The following is a 19,692-nucleotide window of genomic DNA, read 5'->3' as shown; positions in this document are numbered from 1 at the left end:
CAGCTATTTCAAAGTGAAATATTTATCTTTGATAATTACAACTGTCAACTTGTTGCTAAGAGGGACATGATACAAATACCATTCCATGTCAGATATTTTTTATTTTCCTACTTGTTTGCTTGTTTTCTGTTTATATTTGAATAGTCAATGCCATGTAACATCTGCGTAATCTTCATTTACATTTTAGAGATGTATAATATAATGAAGTTGTTATTATATACTGTGAATCATACAATTATAGCCTTTTATATGATGTCGATTCGAGATATGTCGACCTCAAAGAAGTATATCGAGTAAGAACAAAGGTTTGTTTTGTCTTGTATGTTGTGTTTTGTTTACTGTTGTTTCTCTTTTGATCGTTTTTCTTTTTTATCATGTCGTTGTCAGTTTGTTTTCGACTTGTTTTAGTTTGAATATCCCTTTGGTATCTTTTGCCTTTCTTTTAGGCCAATGAACGCTTGTACGGACCTCATACAAAAGCTACAATTAATATATTATTATTTTCAATACGCTAGAAATAGAGCAGAAATTCTGTTGATTGGTTGTTACGATTGCGTAAGTTAAGCATCACTTTCCAATCTGCTGTTTTTATGTCTTCCTTTGAAAATATCCTTGAACAATTTACTCATTATAAACGAATTAATTTAGCTAGAATGTAAAAAAAAATTAATACTACATAAGGTGTATTCAAATTATTTGAAGCATTTTTTACACGCTCTGTTAGCATCTAGATGTACATGTAAACTTACTAGGAATAAGGGAAACTGTTTCATTGTTCGAGTAAACAAAAGGGTCTTCAGGAAACAAATCATGCGTAACACTACATCGCATCGTAGCCTTGTCCATATCAGCTGTAAAAACAAAACCAAATTTAACTGTTCGGGTTATAGAACATGTCGTATTGTCAAGGTCGTCATTTGAAGTATGAAAGTGTACATTCAACTTGGTAAATCCCGCATCATCTTGTTTCATCATTTCAATACTTATTTCACCTGGTGGATATCCAACGTTAATTATGCAAGAATGAAGTAACCAAGTTCTATAACTCCCAAGTCCTGCTATTTGATCCGGATGTAGTTGCAAGGTTGCATCTCCATTTGGTTTACCTAAATGAAAAAAAGTAATAGTTTAGTAAAACCCCTTTGTGGTATGCTTTTAATAGTTGCGTAAAAACCTTAGTGGTACGTAATTTTAAAATGTTGAGTCAAAGAATCTTATTGGTATGTATTTTAATAGTTGATTGATTGTTGTTTGCTAAACTTTCAGTTGCAATTATGTCATGCGTCCTCATGACGATTTCAATAGTTGAGTAAAAACCATTAGTTGTGTTCATTTAAATAGTTGAATTAAAACCATCAGTGCTATGCACAGCATACATATCTAAATTGTTTCCCCACAGAAAAATGAAATAAATAAAAGAACAATATTTAGAATATCGGACATTGTTTTTAAATGCGGTTCAAAGAAACATTCATTACAAAATAACTAGAAGATTACGTATAATAGATGATTTTTTTTCTGGAAATACGCTTAATATTAGTCTTTCTCATGAGAAATTCATCAGAAGTCAAAAGATTTAACATATATCTGTATTGTATTTGAAGCTTGGCCTACGTTAAACGTGGGTATTACTGTCGCAAGATGAGTTTACCTAGCGATGCGTAGCGGAGCTGGTAAACGGATATTTGCGACAGTAAAACCAAGTTTTACGTAGGCCAAGCTTCAAATACAATACGGTTATCTCTATTCTAATGTAACATAAACAAAGCAGTTCATTTCGATCATTATTCCGGTGTAAAATTTTATAAAACGAAAATTTGGCGAAATGTTGTTATCGTCTTTGGCAACTAAACAAGGTGACGTAATAGGTATGCTTCCGGCGTAAAAAATGTGAGTTTTTTATTCATAATTGAAGAAATAACATGTCAATACATTCCAGAATTCAAAATGTCGGATTCCCTTAGTTACAGACAGGTAGATAGAGGATTTTACGCTTGTTGCCATCAAATCAGAACCATTGATACAAAAGTATTGCATTAGAATACCCTTTTAAATGATTTAAAACATACAGGTGTAACGTCAATCAGAAAACAATTACATCAGTAAATAAAAACGAATAAAATATGATATAATTAATAGCCTTTAATAATAGACACTTTTTATTGTCATATATCTAGCTGGAAATCACACAGAATCAAAACAAGATGCTCATAAAAGGGATAATGCATAAGGTGAACTATTATAGAACAAATTCAGTTTGGCAAATATCATGAATCAAAACAAATTTTACTTGATGACGACATACAGGACATACTTACTTATCACGCTTAATTTTCCGTGATCCTTTACTGACTCCCCATTTATATCTGTAACTACAGCAAATGTTCCCTCGTTTGTACATGATGGGTTCAATATTGTGATGTTGATAATGTTATTTGACATACTAATAGATACAATATCTTCCATTGCGAACATTGTGATACTATTACTGTCATCAATTAATGCTATTTGCTGAACATCAGTTGCTCCCAAATTTAAGTACGTTACGTTCATAACCGTAAACGTAGCTGTGTCGTTGAGATAACATGTAATCACAGCTGATCCAGAATTTATTAAAGCAATGGTATCAGTACAAACAATATCTGAAAAAGATCATGAATGCCAATGAATTAAACAATGTAATTGTATTATTTTAAGGAATATACAAATTAGAATGAAGCGTGCTAATTTGCTTTAATTGTTGAGTGGTTGATAAAGTCATAAGGTATCCTGTGTTTTGTCCCCTCAATGACTTTTAAAGTCATGGTTAAAGCATATAGCACACTTACATTTAAAAGTCTTACATACCGTTATGGTCAGACTTTTTATCCTCATTAACATTTAAAAGAGGCGAAAGATACCAAAGGGACACTCATAAGTCGAAAATCAAACTGACAAAGCCGTGGCAAAAAAAAACAAAAAAGGACGAAGAGAAAGCAACAATACACAAAAGACAAAAAATTAAAAAAAAACTGAGCAACACGAACCCCACTAAAAACCGGGGGTGCTTTTAGGTGCTCCGGAAAGGTTAGCAAATCCTGCTCCGTTGTGTTGCTCATGTAAGTACAAACCCGGCGATAAGTCTAATTCGGTAGGTCACCTTCGATGAAAATCGGACGGGATTGTGGTTACGACAATTGGAACATATCCGTCGTCATTTGTGAAACAAGTATTTCATAACAGTCAACCAACTCGTGATGGCGTCCGTAAAATTTTAGGGATAATGTCAACTTCACCTCTCGGAACTCATGGTTCAATAGCTTCCTTTAAGCAATAACCCTCTATCACGGAATTCATGATAGGAAATGAAAATGAATGGAATGTCGTTTCAATTTGAGATACATACTCCATACGCAGGCGCTGTTCATGATAATCAGTGCTACCCTAGATGCTCTAAAGAGCCTGTGTCGCTCACCTGCATCTTCAACAATGGCCACTTTTTTGGTAAAAATCATCATTGAACAGAAATGACTCTATCAAGAGTTAACAAAAAATTTACTTTCTTACTATTTCTACCTCCGTCCAAAAAATCTGCCCCTTTTTCAATAAGGCTGCAATAACCGTAAAGTAGCCTTTTGACATATTTAAACGTCATACGATGGACCTGAGATTATGTCAAGGCTGAGAACTTGAAAGTTGATAATTTGAAATTGAAAATCATCATGTTGGTTATAGCTTCTAGTTTGATGTCAAAGTCTGTCAATATTGTGGAAAAGATCAAGATATGAAGCAGACCTTCTACTTTCGGTAGTATCCTTAATTTCAAGTTCACTCGGAAATATGAATTGCGAGCACTCACTGAAATGAGGGTTATTGAGTACCAGGTAATCAATATATCTGGAAGTAAAAGTAAAGAACTTTGGTAGATGTTTTTTTTCTTATTTTCTCACTGAGAATGTTTTGTATCAATTCTGCTTCATACATATATGAGAACAAAAACATGCATTGCATTTAATTGCGAATATAAATAGCAAGCATCAAGGCAAGATATATAGAAATAACACACAAACACACACAAAGGCGCTCGCGTTAAAGCGTGCAATTAACTATCCAAACATTGCATGAAAATAACATTTTTATGCAATTTTCTTGAAATTAACGAGAGCGTACATTTGGAACGTGTAGTACTTATCAAATATAAATAATCAAGAGTCAGAAAGGCTTTGAAATTATGAAAACATCTCGAATTTTACAACAAAAAGAATGGAATACAGAAAAACATAATTAGTATCTACAAACTCAAAGGAAAATTCAACACTATTTGCTTTAGATAAACAACTAGTAATACTACGAAATATGTAAATGAATATAAAGGCATGCATGGTAAGAGGAAAAAATAACAAATGCAAACAATACGCAAACAGCTCAAAGATATGTAATTGTGGTTCATGCAACATTTGTAGAAACAGATAATCTTAAAATATAAGTTATAAAGACTCACAAGGAGAAGGAGCGGGTGTTGTTGTCGGCGGTGCAGGAGTTGTACAAAAGTCTGAAATAAACAAAATCCCCACATTTGGTGACGCAAAGCTAAATTTTACTGATTTCGAAAATACAATGTAATGGATGCTGAAAAAATGAACTAAACCCTGACAGACTAATGCATTAGAACTTTTATTTATCATCAATGTCTAGTTTATGAAGCTTCATTGAAATCCTTTGCATTAGTTTGTGTCAAATGTTTAACATTTCGTTCAACAAGTAAAATGTATATCGGAAAGAATTATTTGGTCTATTTCTAGTTGTACTTTGTAATGAATAACAATTTCAAAACTATAATGATATACTGTACTGAACTTTTCCTTATAGATGAAGATATTTATCTTATGTTTGGTACATTAATATATGAAGTGTAGAACGAGTTTACGTATCTCTCCGGTTGTCCTACTTTTCGTAGAACTACTGCCATAGATTTATTATGAAAGTTGTGTTTCTCCGGTCTGCAGAAATAGAGTTGATTTTTGTTTCATAATTGCATAATGCTGACTGACAGTCTTGCATGAAAAAAAGATTATTATGTATCAGGTTACAACTTTACAACATGTCACAAGAAGCATTTCCGGTTTCATTATTGGCTTACCTGATGGAACTGTTTCATTACACACTGTATCAGAACAGTCAGTATCACAAACTCCTGTTATACTGTTTCGACACTGGTTTGATGTACACGCAATACCTCTTGCATACATTACGCCTTTATCTTCGACACAATAAACCTGCACTTTACAGTTGCTTGGGTGTCCTCGATAACTGTCACTTACACCACAGCTACATATATTTCCTGTTTAAAGAAAGAAGATGGAAAAGTAATAAGAAAGACTAGAACTTTGTAATAAGCAAAACGTTAACTTTTTAAAAAAGATTTAACTTAGAACTTTTTTTAGATATCATGACGAAAGTTGATTTCTTTTTTAATATGTAGTAACAGATACTATTCTGAATTGTATCACAAGACAAAATATTCCTTATTTTGAAAGAACGAATTTATTTAAAAAAAAAACGTTGCAAAGTTTAACCTGAAGTCTTTAACTGCTTCGTTGTAATAAAAAATCAATACATACTCGGAATTAAACTTAATTCGTCGCTTAATGTGAAATCAGTGCTACTATCTGAGACTCGACATCTCAATCTGGCACCATCCATGTCTAATGAGAACTTTAAACCAAATGATATAGTTTCTTTGGTGCTGCATTCATCCGAAGTATTGGTTCGGGATAAATCTATACTTGAATTGGGAATTTGTTTAAAGCTCGTTCCATTATCATATGTTATGTCTATTTCTAGTCTAGCAGGAGGTTCGCCAATAAGTCCTTCACATGTATGAGTTCCAGTGCTCCGATAATAATTTCCATCAGGAAAGACAAGGTCAATAACTTGGTCGGCGTTCAGAGTTAATGTGGGTTTTCCAGCTGGACCTATGATAAAACTGATTACATGTATATGAAATGTATGACTTATTTAAAAAAAATCTAACTCATTAAAATCACAATTGAATGAAAGTCTACTTACTAAAATATAACTTGCTTAAGAAATCTGCTTTGTTTAAACAGATTTGAGAATTTAAATAAAAAAGGTGTTTTGTTTCTCTTTATTTTCATTTTTCCAAAAAAAAGGTACTGGATAATCTAAACAGAACAATTGTAGGCAATGAGAACCTACTACAGTCAAAACGTTAAAATACTATTGTATACGATTATCGATATGATTTAACGGTCCCAAATGCTATTTGGGTTTTTTTTTTATTGGGCTAATTTTTAATCATACTTATATATAACAAACATATCGAAAGGTTTCGCAAAAATGTCAACAGGGCTAAATGCGGGAAAATTACACTGCTAATGAATACCTAAAAAGCACATTATTATATGCAGATCCATGTAGGTCATCCGTATTTGAAAATGTAGTATACATGACAAAACATAACAATATGGAATCAGATGAGTGACATTAAAATTTCCACAAAACACTAAATCAACCTTGACTTCAACCATAGACAACGCCCCCATACGCAAGGTCAGATTTTGAAAACATTTGATGAAAATTGACTTTTACACCACATGGACGAGTTAACTTAATTTTCTTTCAAATGCTAGATATGAAATAATCGGAATCTATGTGGTTCAAGTTTAATATCCATAGTTTGATTGCACAAATGAAGCATGTTGGAATATTTTTTTATATACGGCAGTTGCATAACAGGATCGATATTACTGAGGCAAGTTAAATAATCCATCTGTATTGGCAATGTCTAAGCTAATAGATTATGCAGTGCTACTAAGGTTGGCTCTCTCTCTTGGACACACCTCACGGTTTGACTGTGCTGGTTTGGTCATTTTGGGTTTTTTTTTGTCTCTCTGTTATTTATTTCATATTCCGGCTAATCAATCTTTTAATAGTTTTTTTTTCTCGGAAACACATGCTGTGTGTACAGATATTGATATGGAATGTTTCATTTGCTTCCAGTTCTGTATGGTACTTTCCGCTTACCGAACATAATGTTGGTACGTGTATGATTGTAATTGGTTAGTTATGGTTGTTGTTATCATGCATGTTTATAAAATTGTTAAAAATTTAGTTTATAACATAGTAATTTTAACACCCCTGAGGCCTCCCCCCCAACACTCAAATGGGCTGACAAATATATTATTTAAGATGTTTTCTGCAAAGACATCATCGTATAATTAGTCACACCTCAATAAATTGTAATACATTTACATAACAGTCACTTACTTCTTATTTTCAGCAATACATTCCCTCCAATTACTTCATCCATTTCACCCGAAATATTACTTATCAAAGCTACTTTGTAAGAGCCATCCATTGTACAAGTCACATTAATAAACGTTATTATTAGCTTTATTGTTGATGTACTTTCGATGTTAATGCTTATATACTGATTTTCCTTATCTGTTTTGAATATAGTTCCATTTTTATAAACCAAAACTCCATATATCATATTGGCAATCCCATTTTCATAAGAAATTCCAATATATTCAAACTCCTCCGATTTTTTTATGGTACATTCCATAGTTACAGGTCCAGAATACAGGTCCGCCTCTACTGTATCTGTACAGTTTAATTCTGAAACAAGGAAAAGGTTCAAATGTCATTAAACAGAAATTTTTTCTAAGATTTTAGCAGTTGTTATAATGTCACTTTTTGCAATAATATTTTGATATCTTATTCATACCTACTTCAAGCCTTCTAATGCACAAAACTTAAAGCACAATATACTTATACTTTCGTTTGACTACGTAAAACGGTAAGTGTCTTTATTAATGTTTTCTGTGGTTCTTTTTCAATATAACTGCTTTAAGTACATGTAATTGCCAAACAACACTTTAATTCACGGATTTACGATGTTCGTGGGTTAATGCTCAACGTTGTTTAATTATACGTGTTTAGTATTTTGCATTATTCCATATTGATAGAACCTTAGTAGATTTTTCTATATGAATTGGATTTTGAATAAATAAGCATATTCACCTGCGGAAAAAGTATATTCACCGCGCAAAACGTCGCGTGCTTTTACGTTATGTTAAAATCTTTTGATGTACAATTGGTTTTTGTAAATGTTGTCATTATTTACATTCTTATTGGTACTCTCTCGGAATATAGAATAAAACAATAACTGTCTTTTCTTTCGGTACATACGTGGTTTAATTGACTTTTGAAAAACTGATATTCAATTCGGCCGCTGGCCTCAGTGAATATCAGTTTTTCAAAAGTCAATAAAACCACATATTTACCTCATCAAAAGACAGTAATTGTATAATATTTACTTCTTGGATTATTTTGCTTTTTATAACGTTGCCAATTTGAAAGTAATTCATTGCATTTTATTGCAACCAAATGTAATAACCTATGTTTATAATCTGTTGAACTAGCATATTATGTTTTATATTATTTTATGTTTTATCTATCATTTAATTATAACAAAAAAAATCTAAATTAGGAGTAACTATGGAACGCCACAGCTGTCTTATGTGGAACTCTGATATTACTTTATGTTGTTTTATTATTACTTGATGATATTTTGTCTTTACTTAATATGGTTTTGACATTACGTAATGATGTTTTGATATAACTCAATATGGAATAGTCATTACTTAATGATATTTCGATATTACACGATATGGTTTCGTATTGACTTGATATAGTTTTGTCATTACTCAATATGGTTTTGTCATTACTCGATGTGGTTTCACCATTATTTAATGTGGTTGTGTCATTAGTCAATGTGGTTTTAACATTACTTGATGTGAATGTGACTTAACGTTATGTAGTTGTTTCATTACATGATGTGATTTTGTTATTTCGTAATGATGATTTGCCTATTCTTTATATGGTTTTAACATTACGCAATGATGTTTCAAAATTTGACGATTTTACACTACATGATGTGTTTGTTTCATTATTTGATGTGGTCCTGTCATTCTTTGATGTGGTAATCCCATTACTTGATGAGGTAAAACCACGTGACCAATTCGGAAAAAAATATGTTCTATTTTTAAACAGATTTCAATATATCGTTTGTTTAATGTGCTTTGGATGGGTATCGCTATCCATTGAGTTAAAGTTCAAATTGAAGTTCGAGTGGATGTTCAGAGTTATTTGGTATGAAAAAGGGGAACGGCAGACAATAATAAGAAAAAAGTATTAAAAAGTTTACAGTATTTCGGACATAATTGGGATATCCCCAAACCACTTGGTCCTGTTGTTTTTATCCTAAGTTCTCAAACGGAAGCAGTATTTTTGTAATAAATTTGTAAAATATTCCACGGAACCCTGTGTCTCGCCTGATATTGCTGCTGTAAGTGTAAAAGCGTCATGTTGGTCGGCTGTACATTTATCGGTAAAAAAAAAAAATTAAAAAAAAGGTTTTCCGTAGATTCTTTTTCTTGAAATTGAGGAATAACTCCTATATAAGTTTTAAAACACTTCATGGAGGTTTACAAATTTATCATGTCAAAACAGCTTAATTCGGTTTTATTTAACTAAAACAAAACTGTATGGTTTTCAACAATGAGCAAAACCTATACCCTATAGTAAGCTATAAAAGGTCCCGAAATGAAAAATGCAAAAAACTAGAAACCTAACGATCTATAGATAGATAGATAGATACTTTATTCTCTAAAAACTAAATACAAGTTTACAGAGAAACATACAATATAAATACAGATACAATAGTCGAGGTAAACAAATACAGTATGATATTCTATAAGTACAAAATTATGATGGCATACATGTTTAGTAACATGTATAATGAAAGGTTAAACTCAATAGAAATTTTAAAAAATGGAGATGGAGACGCCGATGCCACTATCGAAGACGAAATATAGGTTTGTTGTGTCTCACTGCCGCTACATTGATGTCGCAGGCTCGACACAAATCAAAAGACTTGAACTGTATTGTTAACAAATGAAACACTTCAAATCAACTCACACTAAAGTTACAGGGAAACGGGGGGAGGGGGGCTCGGACTAAGCGACAAAGCATCAATACTATAAAATAAGAATTCTCCGAATTTTTTTTTAGCGTAAATGATCATTTGAACTTATACGAATATCAATCTTTTATTTGTAATCAATTAAATTCCCTGATCTACCTCGCACTAATTGAAAAATAAACTTTTGGAATATCTGTTTCACATAAGACGACGGACATGTTCCAGTGGTCGTAACCATAGTACCGTCATCTTTTCCTTGAATGTAAACTACCAAATAAAACCAAATCAACTGAAAGTTGGGGGGCATATTGTTTTACCCCTGTCCGTCCGCCCGTCCGTCCGTCCCATTATGGGTATATAGTTATTCCGCATAACTCCTCCTACAGTTTGAATCCTAGGAAGTTTTTCTCTTTACTGTTTGTTTGTACATATATTGAAGGTGTGCATGTGATCAGGGTTTTTATTTTTATTATCTTTTGCTCTTTTGGGAGATAACCGAACTTTTTTTTGTCAATTTGGGGTATAAGCGGTTAAATGAGTTGAGTGCGGGGCATCACTTTGTCTAGTTTACATTTTTTCTCGTGTTGTGCTGTTACACAACTGTAACAGTCCGATGTAAGGTTAGGATTTAGCGCTCACATACATGTTAAACTCCGCCACGTGCACTTTCTTTATGTACCTGCCCCAAGTCAGGAGCATGAAGTTCAATTGTTGTCGTTGTATAAATGTGTGTCTTTTTTTTTGTAGATTGTTTATTTATAATTAAATAAGACCGTTTGTTTTTTCGTTTGAATTTTTTCACATGTGCATGGTGGCCTTTTGTAGCTGACTATACGGTGTGTTGAAGGCTGTACGGTTGCCTATATATGATTTCTTACATCCACTGCATTTAAACTCTGGTGGATAGTTGTCTCATTGTCAATCACACCACATCTAACTTTATTTCAACTTCTATGTTGCGTTTTGTATACTGTAACATTGTTTATCTTTTGTACGCATACCCCGGAGCCCTCTTTTCGGAAGCCCGAGCAAAAGTCCTTGTTCCGCGATAGAAAATTTAATTACGAACTCATATAAGATAGCTCGAATTTCAACTCAAAATCTTAATTAATCTAAATGAGACTTAAATTCGAATCTTACTCAAACTCTACCTCAAAAAGTGACTCAAATTTAATGTTGTAACTAGAACTCTACCTTTAAATGTGACTCAAACTCGAAGTCCAACTCGAAACTCAATGCTAACTAAAACTTTAATTATGATAATGACTTGAATTCGAAATCGAAGACTAACTCAAAGTTGAACGCAAACGGTAACCCGAACTTTAATTTGAACTCTAATTCGATGGATGGCCACACTCATCCAAGGCACATACAACATGGAAATCTATCTAAAGATAGAACAGGTTTTTCCGAATTGGTCACGTGGTTTTACCTCATCAAGTAATGGGATAACCACATCAAAAAATGACAGGACCACATCAAATAATGAAACAAACACATCATGTAGTGTAAAATCGTCAAATTTTGAAACATCATTGCGTAATGTTAAAACCATATAAAGAATAGGCAAATCATCATTACGAAATAACAAAACCACATCATGTAATGAAACAACTACATAACGTTAAGTCACATTCACATCAAGTAATGTTAAAACCACATTGACTAATGACACAACCACATTAAATAATGGTGAAACCACATCGAGTAATGACAAAACCATATTGAGTAATGACAAAACTATATCAAGTCAATACGAAACCATATCGTGTAATATCGAAATATCATTAAGTAATGACTATTCCATATTGAGTTATATCAAAACATCATTACGTAATGTCAAAACCATATTAAGTAAAGACAAAATATCATCAAGTAATAATAAAATAACATAAAGTAATATCAGAGTTCCACATAAGAAAGCTGTGGCGTTCCATAAGTAACTGTTGTTGGGTTTGTTGGCTGAAGTGACAACATTTGGCGTTGTAGTTACACCTTTTAAACGTGGTACTTGAAATAATTATGCTCGATGCTTTATTAACGTCTCCTCGACGTTATTAAGAATTGAACGATTGACAGTCTTCGGGCTGAATGCTTCTAACTCTGTACCTGATTGGAAGATATTACTGAGACTTTAATAATTAAAGTTCGTTGATTGGTTGGGACAATCCAAACCTAGTAAATGTCTGTCAATCCCGTAGAGTATCGAATTTGTACTCTCTATTTTAGCAATTAGATTTTGCCTGGTCACCAATCATGCATATCGGTACACAGGTAACTTTTATCTATAAATAGCCGAATATCCTGTTAACACACACACATGACTGTTTCACATTCAATCCAGTCGCTCACTGTTATGCACATTTTATACACGAAAAACATAAGATAACTTGAACATGGTTATGATTTTTAATGACGAGAGAATAAATTGTTTGACAAATGTGTAAAGCATTTACAGCCATGATTTGAAGGATTATTCCGTTGGACCTTATTTGATACATAACACTAAACGATATACTGCTTCATAAGGGGACGACCATTTGATATTCTGGGGGGGCCAGGAGGATTTGTTTTTGATCGGTTATTTATTTTTGTAAACTAAGAGGACAGATTATCTATTTTCTGCACTGTTGAAGCAAGATTTTTCATTTTCATTAAAGCAAGGGACTGATTATTTATTTTCACCACTATATTTATAATATTTGAAAACATACAATTTTTAAATTCATTTTTTATTATAAATAATACATGAGTAGTCCAATCATTATGTACCATTTAATCAGAATTAATCATCATCATCTGTAGAAATGAATCTTCTGAATTCCCAACTGCATATACATGTATTGCATACATACAAGATATTAAAGTTTGGCTGTAATAAGTGTCTTTTAAAAGTATTGCAAATCATTTATGCCGAGCGGAGCGAGGCTAAAAAAAATTTGAAGGGTTTTGGAGCCGCTGAAGGCCCCAAGTTGCTATAGAACTAATGATGCAAAATGTGTTTCCCATACCCTTTCTTAATCTGAAAATGAAAGTTCTGTTTTAATCATTTTTTGACAATACTTTGGTCTCAAAGCAACATGTATAGATTCAGTGTAAGACTTTTTTAGGAGTTTTTAGGAACAACATCAAAAGACAAAGATAAAGCAAAAATTTAATTCACATAGTTAAGTATGTGGCTGCTGTTTTTTTTTAAACTCTTGATCAAGTTAATAACAAAATTACTAAATTACAAAAGGAATGCAACACTAACAGAATACAGAAGGGCAATCAATGAACAAAAGAAAAATAAATAAGAAACATTGATCCTCAAAAAACAGGAGCTACGTCTGAGGGAGAACAGAACTTGCTTCTTGCAAGACACTTGCCGTGAAAACAATTTGATATGAAGACAAGCTTTTGGTTTTGAAATTTCCTACATGAGGCATTTGCCTGAATGTAGTTACTGCCATATGTAATAAAAGTGAGTTAAGTGTTCCTGAGACAATATACCTCAAGTTAAATGAAACCCATTTTTCAGACATTTCAAGTATTTTAAATAATATTTATACTTTTATTATTCAAAGATTTGGGAAGTGATTCCCGATTTATTTTGAAAAAAAAGTTGAATTTTATGAAGAATCTGGTGCAATCTCATACTCTCAAATAGACCTGCCAAGTTATTTATTTTTAATACATTGCAAGTCAGGTTATTTATTTTCAACCTACCACAGAACAAACCATTTATTTTTGTGATTATCAAGGCTGAGTTATTTATTTTCAAAATCCTCCTGCCCCCCCCCCCCCAGAATATCAAATGGTCGTCCCCTAACGTGTGTGGTAAAATTTGTTGATTGACATGCAAGGCTATTCTGAATGAATTAATCTACAAAGCGAGAACACTTTCTACTTTCATCAACTAAGAGACGGCTAGCTTTTTTCGAAAAGCTATTACTTGTCTGAATATGTAGTTGCTACTGTCGAGTAGCTTGATGAAATTGTAGTCTCAATAAATATGGTCTTCTTACCGACTGAAGAGGGCGTAAGCGAAGTCGATGTACCATCTGAAGATGGGCCATAAGCAGGCGTTAATGTTGGAACATTGCCTAATGTTGCTGTTGTTTCTTTTGATGAAGGGACTTCTGATGTTGTTGTCTCCACTGCTATAAAAGGCAATTCATAATACATTTTATGTCTTTAAGGACAGTCATATTTAATGAAAAATTGTATTACAAGGAAAGATTATAAAAGGTGATGAAGCGTGCGAAATAACGATTAAAAGTTTAATATTTATTTTCTCCAATAAATTGTTAACAAGGATGACAAAATGAATTCGGGTATTTTCAATCAATATAAAAATAAGAAGATGTGGTATGATTGCCAATGAGACAACTCTCCACAAGAGACCGAATGACACAGAAATTTACAACTATAGATCATCGTACGGCCTTCAACAATGAGCAACGCCCATACCGCATAATCAGCTATAAAATGACAAATGTAAAACAATTCAAACGAGAAAACTATAGGCCTAATTTATGTACAAACTAATGAACAATTGTAAACTTTTCAACAATAGGACAAAATACACAAACAACATAGAAATGAATCAAATCAGACGCGACAGAAGAGATGTTTTAATTAATAGTTGATACATGCATGCCTCAAAATAAGTATCATACATACATTTATTTCAACTCTAATTGTCACCGTAATAATTTTAAAGTCAGAACGGTTGATACCCTTAACTTTGTTTGGATTTATAAGAAAAAAACAAGCTACAAAATAACAGCATATATGTACGTAAGAAGTGATTTGATTTGATTTGATTTTTGGTGTTTAACGCCACTTTTAAGCACCGCATTTGGGCTATTTCGTGGCAGCCAGTTTTTATTGGTGGAGGAAGCCGGAGTGCCCGGGGAAAACCACCGACCTTCGATAGGAAAACTGACAATCCTAGTCAATTAAGATTGGAGTCGAGTGCACCCGTAAGAAGTGAATAAGGATATAAACAAACTCCTCATGAACACAAACATTGAAATTTAGTACACCAGACGCGCGTTTCGTTTACAAAAGACTAATCAGTGACGCTCGAATCAAAAAAGGAAAAAGGCTAAATAAATTAAGAACTTGAACAGGACAAAGGACCCAAAATTCTGAAAGGTTTGGCCAAATACAGATAAGATAATCTACTATTCCTGGGGCAAAATTTGGTAAACTGTTTTTTTATAGTTATGACCATATCATTGATAATGCATGTCACCACAGAAGTGCTGAATACTTTATACTTACAAAATGAAAGGTGTCGATCAAGTAACATCGGGTAATAAAGTCTTGCATAAGACTTCTAATCCATACATCACGTATATTGTATATATATTTACGTGATATATCAAGAAATATCTTTTTTTTTTCAATATAACAGTAAACAAAAAAGTAAACAATTACCAGATTATTAAAGTATGTTATTTCCTATTGATTTGTTTAATATTGACATTGTAACGAAGATTTAAGAAAATCCCAGTGTACACATGAGCTACAATTTGTACAATTCATAGTCATGTCTAAAAATGTATAACATGATAATATATTTTCAAACAACTACTTACATGATGTTTTATCACTAGACGTATCCATTCTACTTGTCGATACGGTCGTTTCATCTTGAGTTGTAGTTGATGTCATGTCTTCTGGAAGTGCTGTACTTCTCGATGTTGTGTCGTCCATAGTTGAAACCTTTACTGATGCATACGTTTGATCTGTCATCGCAATAAAAGTTGTGGTTTCTTTGTTTTGTGTAATAGTTGATTGTACTTCCGTTTTGGCTGAAGATACCGCCGATGTTGTTTCTGACAGAAATGGTTTATGTGTTGTCCTAGTTGTAACGTCAATCGTTGTAGGTGTAACATAATCTGTAACAGTTACAGTTTTTGTTGTTGATTGTGTAATTGATGTTGTCGTTGTTTTGTCGTTCAACATAGTAGCAACTGACGTAGTTGATTCATCTGCCGGTTTGGCAGTAACTGATGATGTGGTCATTTCTGGTGTTTTATAAGTTGTTGAAGATTTTGAGGTATCCTTTAGTGTGGAAGCAATAGATGGCGAAGTCACTATTACTGGTGTGGTTATCGTAGCATCCTTATTGGATATTTTTTCTTGTGTCGTTGAAGTCTCTGCTTGTGTGCTTTCTTTTGTTGTGGTTGAAGTACCTTCTGTTATTTTGAAAGTTGTTTGTTGAGTTGTTGTTTCTTCTGACACTTGGTCAGTTGATGGATTAGTCATCGGTTCTAGTGTTGTTGAGATTGATGATATAGTCGTTTCCTTTGTTGATTGCATAGTGTTTTGCGGAATCTCTTCTGTTGGTGAGATTGAGGGTGTAGAGATTTTTGATTGCATAGATTTTGGTGTTGTTTTTTCTGTTGACGAGATTGAGGGGGTAGTAGTTTTTGTTGTTGATTGCATATTTTTGGGTGTTGTCTCATCTGTTGACAAGATTGAGGGGTTTGTAGATTCCGTTGTTGACTGCATGATTTTGGGCGTTGTTTTTTCTGTTGACGAGATTGAGGGGGTAGTAGTTTTTGTTGTTGATTGCATATTTTTGGGTGTTGTATCATCTGTTGACAAGATTGAGGGGTTTGTAGTTTCCGTTGTTGACTGCATATTTTTTGGTGTTGTCTCATCTGCTGCCGTGATTAAGGGGGTTGTAGTGTCCGTTGTTGATTGTATTGTTTTTGGTGTTGTCTTCTCTGTTGACGACATTGTGGGGGTTGCTGTTTTCGTTGTTGATTGCATGTTTTTTTGTGTTGTCTCGTCTGTTGACGAAATTGAAGGAGTGGTAGTTTCCGTTGTCGACTGCACAGTTTTTGGTGTTGTATCAGCTGTTGACGAGATTGAGGGAGTAGTAGTTTCCGTTGTTGACTGCACAGTTTTTGGTGTGGTCTCTCCTGGTGATGTGATTAATCGGGTCGTTGTTTCCGTTGTTGATTGCATAGTTTTTGATGTAGTATCTCCTGTTGATGTGATTGTGGGTGTTGAATTGTCCGTTGTTGACTGCATATTTTTTGGCGTTGTCTCTTCTGTTGACGAGATGAAAGGGGTAGATATTTCCGTTGTTGACTGTGTGTTTGGTGTTGTCTCTTTTGTTGATGAGATTGTGAGGCTAGTCGTTTCCGCTGTTGATTGCATAGTTTTCAACGTTGTTGCTTCTGTTTGTTGAACAGTTTCAGAAGCCGGTGTAGTCTCTGTTGATGGCACATTTTCTTTCGTTGTTGTTTCAATAGTTGATTTTATGGTTGTTGTGGTTGCTATTTTGTCAACAGCTGGTGGGGATTCTAGTGTTTCAGTTGCCACGTCATGAACAATTATTGTACTTGTTATGACAACTAAGCTTCCTAACTGGGTACCGGAAACAGTTAAATGTGTAATCAGTGTTGTCGAAATAGTGTCTGTAGTGACCTGCTGATTCGTCGTACTAATGAAGTATATAACGTAGTTCACAATGATGCTCCCATCCCTGTAATTGTAACATTTTTTAATCAGAATCGTCTGAAAGTGTATGATATAGTAGCAATGTTTTACTTCATGACATGTAAAAGAATTCCAGTATTGGATATTTTAGTAAAAATAATCAATCTATTGGCCGTAGCTGACCACCATCAACACAAAATATCCAATTAGTTTGTTTGTATTAAAAAAAATAGAGACAGGCAAATTAACCTAAGAGTACGAAGCGTTCAGCGGTTACCACAATTATAGCAGTATATGGCCCTTTTTAACATTCCGTACTTACAGAAACCGAAACATTATTTTATTTCGTGTCTTATTACGACTATAACCAACACATACAGATGCATAGCTTCATGATAATTCTGTGCAAGCTCGAACAATTTTAATTTAACTTAAAAAAACTATTGCTGCGTATAATGCAAATTTCTTATTAATATGTTGTCAGAAACCCTCAGAGCAGCTGTATAATTTAAAATCAATATTTCTACTAAGATTTACTTTGCAACTCACTCAGACAAAGTAGGCCCAAGACGTTTAGGTCCTGCCTGTTTTAAATGCTCTCAGACTTTTTAATGTTTGGAATTGTATGCGACTGGCATACAAGTGAGAGGTTTAGCTAGCTATAAAACCAGGTTTAATCCACCATTTTCTACATAAGAAAATGCCTGTACCAAGTCAGGAATATAACAGTTGTTATCCATTCGTTTGATGTGTTTGCGCTTTTGATTTTGCCATTTGATTAGGGACTATCCGTTTTGAATTTTCCTCGGAGTTCAGTATTTTTGTTATTTTACTTTTTTTGAAACATTTGGTCTCTGGTGCACACACTGCAGATCATTCCTGTTACACTTGTCTTGCGCAGGGATATCTTCGTCATACATTTAAGGTTCTCTTAACGCTCACTTACGTAAGTTGAATGACTTTACATCCAAAATAACCATCTACCGAGCTACTTTTACTTGCGTATACATTTTCCATCTGAAAATAATTAACACGATTACTATTCAGTCAAATAACGCGAAACAACATGTTAACGTCATTAGTATGATAAGATTAGAGACTTTTCTTGTTTGTCGCAAGTCAATTTTAAAAAGTGCTAGTCTCTTCTTCACCAAATATTGTATACTTTTTAATGTTTTAAAGTTCAGCATGTTTGCAATTTTCTGTAAGCATGCTTCCTCTTGTGAGTAATAATTATATAACTATTTTTTTGTTTTGTTTATAATTGTTGAATTTATTCTTTAGGCACAAATGTATCTGATAACTTTTTGATACTTCTGAAACTATTCGTAAATCTTGTCTATAGCATACCTCACTGCAAAATTTGGTTGCGAATGTCTTATATTCCGTTGATTCTGTATCGTTTAACTCTGGTGTAAAAGTCTGGTTAATTGCAACCGTCATGTTGACTTTCACTGTTTAAAAAAAAAGAGTTAAAAATTAAGTAACGACAGATTTAATACCTTTTACAAGAGACGGATATATTGATATATAATAAAGAGAGGTCGTTATTTCGGAAAATAGAGTTAAATTAGTGTTTATTGTTTTCGTTTGTCAAATACATGACATATTGTAAGTGTTACTCCCTTCTTTTACATTTGTACGTTATCGATAGAAGTAGAAAATAAGAATCGAAATTGTTATTGTATTTTATAACTTTGGTTAATATTGCATTTATGTTGACTATATGCATTTTCACACTCGTTTACATATGTTGCCGACTAAATTTAAAAAATAAAAACAGCACTTTATAAATTGAATGCGTCCGATGCGCTTTTCTGGATTAACCTTCGCCAGAACGCTCAAATCCGAATATTTGAAAGCCATAGGTTTCTAAAAACCGAAACATTTGAAGAGCTATATTACTAAAAGGGACATCAAAATAAAAGCTAATTTCTTCTAAGGTCAACTTTTCCTGAGGGAGTTGAAACCTTAATAGGTCCTTTTCTGCAGAGAAACAAGTCAAGTAATTGTCTGCTGCATAATAAACAATAAAAGACCAGTAATCATATATTTGCATAAATAAATATTACGTTTAAACGTTTATGATAACCTGAGGTACATACCCATAAAATTATGGTAGGTTTATACACCAAAGCAATTAATCAAAGACTTCCTTAGCCTTAATTAATCGTATTGTTCAAAATAACATATATATATTTTTTTTTTCTAGGGATAATTAATATAAGGCACTGTATAAACAATGAAATTTGAAGTCG

General features: G+C 33.1%; 1 protein-coding gene across 4 annotated transcripts in view; it reads right to left on the bottom strand.

The window, feature by feature from the left end:
* Positions 1-19,692, bottom strand: part of LOC127738482 (mucin-22-like) — a 54,926-nt gene that overhangs the window by 22,089 nt on the left and 13,145 nt on the right. For 3 of the 4 annotated variants that reach the window (XM_052249758.1, XM_052249755.1, XM_052249757.1), the window contains exons 4-13: positions 18,785-18,888; positions 18,381-18,451; positions 15,577-17,480; positions 13,996-14,130; positions 7,270-7,620; positions 5,601-5,954; positions 5,120-5,320; positions 4,481-4,531; positions 2,319-2,642; positions 750-1,106 (exon numbers count right to left, since the gene is read on the bottom strand). In XM_052249758.1, coding sequence (XP_052105718.1) covers positions 750-1,106; positions 2,319-2,642; positions 4,481-4,531; positions 5,120-5,320; positions 5,601-5,954; positions 7,270-7,620; positions 13,996-14,130; positions 15,577-17,480; positions 18,381-18,451; positions 18,785-18,888 — 3,852 coding nt within the window. The remainder of the gene's footprint in view (positions 1-749; positions 1,107-2,318; positions 2,643-4,480; positions 4,532-5,119; positions 5,321-5,600; positions 5,955-7,269; positions 7,621-13,995; positions 14,131-15,576; positions 17,481-18,380; positions 18,452-18,784; positions 18,889-19,692) is intronic. The other variant, XM_052249756.1, reaches the window with a different exon arrangement.

The sequence above is a fragment of the Mytilus californianus genome, unplaced genomic scaffold (assembly GCF_021869535.1).
Source record: "Mytilus californianus isolate M0D057914Y unplaced genomic scaffold, xbMytCali1.0.p SCAF_4, whole genome shotgun sequence".
NCBI lineage: Eukaryota > Metazoa > Mollusca > Bivalvia > Mytilida > Mytilidae > Mytilus > Mytilus californianus.
Note: the sequence above shows the minus strand (reverse complement) of the source record. Positions and strands in the feature narration are given on the sequence as shown.